At 59.7% G+C, this 5,856-nt stretch overlaps 1 protein-coding gene across 1 annotated transcript; it reads right to left on the bottom strand.

Annotated features, from left to right (window-relative positions):
• Positions 1–842: 842 nt before the first annotated feature.
• On the bottom strand, positions 843–4,937 carry LOC121473909 (minor allergen Can f 2). The gene is made up of 7 exons (XM_041726706.1): positions 4,656–4,937; positions 3,731–3,864; positions 2,348–2,421; positions 1,908–2,018; positions 1,342–1,443; positions 1,186–1,228; positions 843–1,048 (listed from the first exon to the last, which is right to left on the bottom strand). The coding sequence occupies exons 1-6, from the start codon at positions 4,905–4,907 to the stop codon at positions 1,203–1,205; spliced, it is 699 nt and encodes a 232-aa protein (XP_041582640.1). The 5' UTR covers positions 4,908–4,937; the 3' UTR covers positions 843–1,048; positions 1,186–1,202.
• Between the last annotated feature and the right edge of the window lie 919 nt (positions 4,938–5,856).

Below are 5,856 nucleotides of genomic sequence, written 5' to 3'. Positions count from 1 at the left end.
CCCTGGTTGGACCTGGGGGCGCTGAGGGTATAGGGGATAGAAGTGCAGTCAGATCACTGGGAGGAGGCACGGGACAGAGGTGGCAGCTTGTGGACCCGTGCCTCCACGCCCCACCCACCAAGCCCTTCCTCATGAGGACCACCCTCTCTTCTCAGATCCTGGGCTTGTGAAGCTACCCCCACCCCAGACTCTAGAGAGGACGTGTGACTCGGGCCTGGCTGCCGAGAAGCACAAGTGCCTCACTGTTCTCCATTTGGAGATGAACGCAAGAGGGGCCAGAACCTGAACAGGCCTGTGGGCTGCAGCGCTGAGGCTTCTACAGGGACTTTGAAGAGAGGACAAATTGGTTACACTGTACCTCGAGGGAAGAGGAGTGGTCTGTGGCCACTGGCAGCCGTATGTGCAGCCTGAGAATGGAGCAAACAAGGAAAGAAAGAAAACAGGCAGGAGACAAAGATGGCTCTTCTGCCCTGGATACAGCTGTGCCTGCAGGCAGTCCTGCCTCAGCGTGGTTCATATGTAAGAGCCAACATTCCATTTACTGCTGAAGCTGTGTGTGCATGTGTGTGTCTGTGTAAGACCTTCTATTATTTCATGCTAAGAGTCCCAGGGGATGCATTTTGCACACTTGAGAGGCTGAAGCTGTAATGAATGTGTGCCCCATCACCTGGCAACACTTTCTGCCTGGGTTCTGCGGGCACTCAGCCTCAGGGACAGCTCAGATTCAGGAAGATGGTTCGCATTTCCCTCTGCTCATTTCTGCAGCCCCAGAAGAAATGACCTCTAGACAACTTGGACTCTGCAGTCATCTTTTGAAAGGAATGTCCTTTATTATGCAAGGAGGGACCATAGCAGGGGGCTGGGGAGTGTGTGGCTGCCCAGGCAGGGAGTGGGGGCAGGCTGGACAGGGCCGCACATGGAAGCACAGGTGGGTGTTGTTGCTGGGATCACCTGGAGGGTTCGCAGAGAGGGACGCAGAGCTGAGTACGGTGTCCCCGAGCCTACAGGTCTGAGTCCTCAGGCAGGTGAGATCCTGCTGCTTGGCTCTCTGTGCACAGGGTGGCAGAGGATGGGGGGGTAGTTCTGGGCTCTGAAGGCAGCTCAGGGACCAGGGTAGGGGCTCCATCCACCTCCAGGGCCCCTGGAGAAGCCCTGCGGGGTGCAGCTCCAGGCGCCACCACTCACCTGCGTGGGCTGAGGCCCTAGTCTCTGGAACCCTGGCAGCGATCTGCGGGGCACAGTGACCAGGAGTGAGTGCCTGCCTGGCCCCAGTCTGCTGGGTGGCCGCTGACCTGAGGGGACCCAAGGGGTGGGGGTGGGCCGGAGGGCAGCGGGCCTCACCTTCAGCGCTCAGAACCACAATCTGGTCCTTGTGCAGACCGATGTCTTCACATACGGATTTGAATGCCGGTAGGAAGTCCTGCTGCCTGCTGAGGTCCCGGACTGCAGGGGAACATGGGGGTGGGGGTAGGGGCACCAGAGCAGGGCCTTGGCCCCAGGGGGTGTAGGGGGACCAGCTCTTGGGGACTGAGAGGAGAGGCCATGTGTCATGGAAAATTGGGGCTGATGTGGGGAGAGACTTCTTCTCTTGGGATGACATAAGATGAAGTGACTGTCCCCTCCCCCGCTGCCCAGAAAGGTGTGGAGGTGGAGCCCCGGTCATGGGATGGTCCTGGTGAGGGGGCCATGTGAGCCAGCGTGTACAGGTGTGAACAGGCGCCTGGGGCTGCAGGGGTGAGGCTGAGCAGGAGTGTGGCTGTGGCTGGAGCCTTTGGCCGGGGTCTGGTCCCAACCTCTCCAGACCTAGTTAGCCCGCTACTGCTGCGGGAGCCATAGGCCCATATCCAACGTGAGGGGTGGACCTGAGTCCAGCCAGTCTGGATGGCTCTGGAAGGGACCACACATACCCATCAGGTGAGCCACCAGGCTGGTGTCATCGTTGTACTGGTTGATCATGTAGAGAATCAGGTAGCTCTTGGGGTCTACCTCTGCCAGGTACAGGTCATTGTGTCCCCAGTCTGTGGAGGATAGTGGGGCTGACACAGGCTGGGAGATGGATGGCCACCCCGGGGGGGGGGGGATGATTGCAGGCCCACCTGGGAGGGACACCCGTCCACTTTCTGTGGGGGTGGTGCCCCATGTCCTGCCTGGTCTTGGGGGACCTGGGTGTGGAAGTGGGCTCTGTCCCCTGAGAGGAGCTGCCTGTACCCTGCCGGGCTGGGGGCCTGAGTCTGGATGCCTACCTGACCCCCAGGCGTGGAGCTGCCCGGTCCTTGCCGCAGGGCTCTAAGCCCAGGAGCCCTACCTCTCGGTGGGGCCATGACCTCGGGGAGCCTACCACACTTACACTCCAGGTCAAATTTGTTGCTGGTGGCAGTCTTGAATGCAGTGAGGGAGACTTTCTCGCACTGGCCGTCCTGCCTGCAGACAGAGGTAGGTGAGCTTACTGTGTCCACCTGCCCCTTTTCGTGTTTTATTATTTATTTATTTTATTTTATTTTATTTTATTTTTTATTTTTTTAAAGATACAAAAGAGATCTTTATCTCTCCAAGAAAGCTCTCTAACAGTGACTGGCCTCGTTCGTAAGGTCCTCATTTTCTCTAAGGACCAGAACCACAGGCCTCGGCATTGCCTAATCTACTTGATGAAGGAATTAAAACTGGAAACTAAAGCTTGCTACTCAGCCCCCATGCCTGGGGTGGGTGGGGGACCCTGAAACCCGGAGTGGGGATGGACGCGTGGGGGCGGGGTGCGGGGACTCGTGAGCTGCAGAAGCACCAGCGTGAACGGAAAGGAAGCCAGCTCCGGGTTGGGGCTCAGCAGGCAGTTCTGGATGTCACCTCCTCCCACTGTCTGGTCCTGGCCTTCCCCCTCCTCTGCTCCACATATCAAACCAAGAGTGACTTTTCCAAGATGCCCTTTGACTGGGTGTGCACCATTAGACCTCAGTCCCTGGCTGGAGGAGGCCTTGGATTTCAGTGAGGTGGAGGCGGAGCCTCCAGTGAGGGGGAAGACTTGGAGGCCTGGGGAGCCACTTCCCCAAGTCTGCAGGCCAGAGGCAGCGCATGCTGGTCCAGCGTAAGGATGACCTCCTGCAGCAAGCTTGCAAGCTTTCCTGAACCGAAGTTTTGAGGTCGAGTCTGCCTCCGTCTCCGAGAGCTTCCTCACGTTAGAAGGCTCGACCTCCAACCCTGTGACCCTGCGTCAGAGGATGCTGGCTGCTGGCCACAGCGGCCATCGGAGGCTCCAGAAGCAACAGATCTCCTAGCGCTTGCTTGCTGCCCCCGCCCCCAGCAGCGCCACTGCAGAGGCCGAGGCCCCCTTTTCATGTTTTAAATGAAAGTATCATTTGCCCACGGTGACAGTCACTACTTTCTGTGTAGGCTCTGAGGGGTTTGACAAGCACATCCATTCGATCCCTTAAAGGTGACATTGGTCCTCTTTGCTCCTGGGCTGCCCTCCCCTCCTCTGGCTCTGGCCTCCTTTGATGCCTGGATGCTGGGTCAGCAGCTGAGGGAACCCCCACCTCAGTGACAGCAGCCTCCCTGCCCCCCACTGCCCACACATGTCCTGACTGGGGACCCTGTGCTGAGAGGGGGCAGGAGGGTGGCCGAATCAGACCTCTGATGCTTCTCCTGAGCAGCAGTGTTACTGTCCCCTCACCAGGGCCAGCCCCATCCACCCTGCAACTCCACCGCACCCCCACGCCCCTTTGTGCCCTGCACCCACGGTATGAGGATATCCCCGTGCAGGTTGCCGTCCTTTGCGCTCATGCTGTGGATCAAAACCCTGAAGTGCCCCTGGGGTCTGATCAGATCGGACTTGTTGGAGGCCAGGGCAACGGAGTGCCACCTCCCAGACAGCTGTGGGCAGCGAGAGAACAGAGTGAGTTGGGGACCCTGCCCTCCCCTGCCCCACCCCATGTCCGCAGCCTGTTCACGCTGCGCCCAGGAAAGCCCGTGATGCTGCTGGTGGCTGGCAGATTCAAGGTCAGTCCCCATGTTCCGCCCCCACCCCATCTGGGCCAGTGGACCAGCTGGCGGGGGTGAGCATGAGGAGGAGGCGTGTCCAGGGCTTCTGGCCCTATGGGTCCCAGCTCAGCACTTGCCCCCTCGGCCCCAGCGGATGGTTCATTCCCTTCTAGACTCAGCTTAGGGCTCCTTCCAAGACCCTGGCAGGTGCTCCAGCCCCCATTGTTGCCTTCGGACCCCCTCCCTACTGATCCCCCCCATCATGGACTCCCCCACAGATCTTCCCCTCCACTGTGGACTCCCCCACGTGATCCTCCTGCCATGGACTCCCCAACAGATTACCCAATCATGGGCTCGCCCTATGGCTCATTAACAAATCTCCAAAAGTGGAGTCTAGGCTCCGGTCCTCTGTCTGCCTGGGCCTGCGGTGGTAGGCCAGGGGCAGTGGTACCCAGCAGGGTGTCATACAGGGCTGACCAGGGAGTACAGGCCTCAGCCCTGCTTCCTGTGCATGAACTCGGGGGCCACGTATCTGGCTGCCTGAGGCCAAGATTCCTACCCGCAGCCCTGCTCCCCGGAGGACCCATGAGGCTGCCGCCTCAGCCAGGCCACCCACCAACTCCGATGCTCATTCAGGGTGGGGCCACCTCCCGCCCACCGGCCAGCACCCTAATGGGGCTCACCTCCTCTAGGCCTCCCTGGGGCTCCTCATGGTTTCCCTCCTGAGCCTGGAGGCCACAGATCAGTGCCAGGCCCACGGTCAGTAGTAGGAGCTGCATGTCCACAGCACCTTCTGTCTGGGTTTGGCGACAGCTGGAGACTTGCAGGGTCTGGTGACCCGGCCCCGCGGCCTGTCTATATAGCCATGTGGTTGGGGGCGCGGTCAGTGGTGAGGGGCTCCTGTCCTGTCCCCATGGGGAATTGGGGCTCTTCATACTGATGTCTTAATCTTGTTCATAATGTTAGCTCTTGTGTGTTCTCTTCCCTGTTGCATTGGACACCAAAAATATCATGTTCCCATACAGCCAATTTCCAAAATCAACAACCAGCTGTGGGCAGTGCCAACTTCCTGGGCCTGAAGGGTGCCAGCGTCACCTTGGTGTGCCCTCCGTGCCTGCCACGTTGCTGGGACATGGCCAGTGACCAGGTGCTGTGGATGGGGAGACCCCCAGGGCTGAACGGTGGGGTGCAGGAATGGGGGAGCGGGGCTGGAAGCCCACAGCCCTCCATGGGACGAGGTTGGCGACTGAAGTGTGCTGGGGGCTGAATTGTGAGCCCCCCAAAATGTGTCTGTGAAGGTCCTGACTCCCAGGACATCAGCATGTGACCTTACTGAAGGCAGCGTCGTTACAGATGTCTTTAGCTGAGATGAAGTCATGCTGGAGTGGGGGGGCCTTGATCCCGTATGTCCTGTGGCCTCGTGAACAGGGGCTGCGTGGACACAAGATTCACAGGAGCGGGGAGGGGCCCGGGCAGATCCTTCAGGGGAAATAGCTAGGCCAACACCTCATTCCCAGGCTTTGGCCTCCAGACTGGGAGAGAGGAAATCTCTTCTGTTTAAACCCTGTCTCTAGGCCTTTGTTCCCGCCTGGACTCAATGCCTGACCAGTACTCCCCCCACTCAGAGGCCACAGCCCTCTGGCTGCCGGCCTGTCCCCTCTGCCTGGACAGAAGGGACCCTGCGGCGTCTTCCCTAGGGAGCCCCCAGCCCAGCCTCCGTGACCGGGTTGCAGAGAGTCACAGGGCCTGGGTTCTGCTCTAACACACAGGACCCCCAGCCCCCAAAGCTGGGCTGAGAAGGTCCCACGATGAGAAGCAGTTTCCTGTGGCCTGCCTCCCACAGGGCCAGGTTGGCTGAGCGGATGGAGCAGGATCCCATGGTGA

This window comes from Vulpes lagopus, chromosome 12 (genome assembly GCF_018345385.1).
Source record: "Vulpes lagopus strain Blue_001 chromosome 12, ASM1834538v1, whole genome shotgun sequence".
In the NCBI taxonomy this organism is placed as follows: Eukaryota; Metazoa; Chordata; class Mammalia; order Carnivora; family Canidae; genus Vulpes; species Vulpes lagopus.
The sequence above is the reverse complement of the archived record's forward strand: the minus strand, read 5'-3'. Positions and strand labels throughout refer to the sequence as shown.

What these genes read in the sequence shown, in the direction of transcription:
- LOC121473909 (XM_041726706.1), bottom strand. Translation starts at nt 4,907, where the DNA reads ATGAAGAGCCCCAATTCCCCATGGGGACAGGACAGGAGCCCCTCACCA. An exon ending in CAACAAATTTGACCTGGAGT is followed by an intron (nt 2,019 to 2,347) that starts GTAAGTGTGGTA and finishes TATCCTCCACAG; the next exon opens with ACTGGGGACACAATGACCTG. An exon ending in CCTGGTGGCTCACCTGATGG is followed by an intron (nt 1,444 to 1,907) that starts GTATGTGTGGTC and finishes GTTCCCCTGCAG; the next exon opens with TCCGGGACCTCAGCAGGCAG.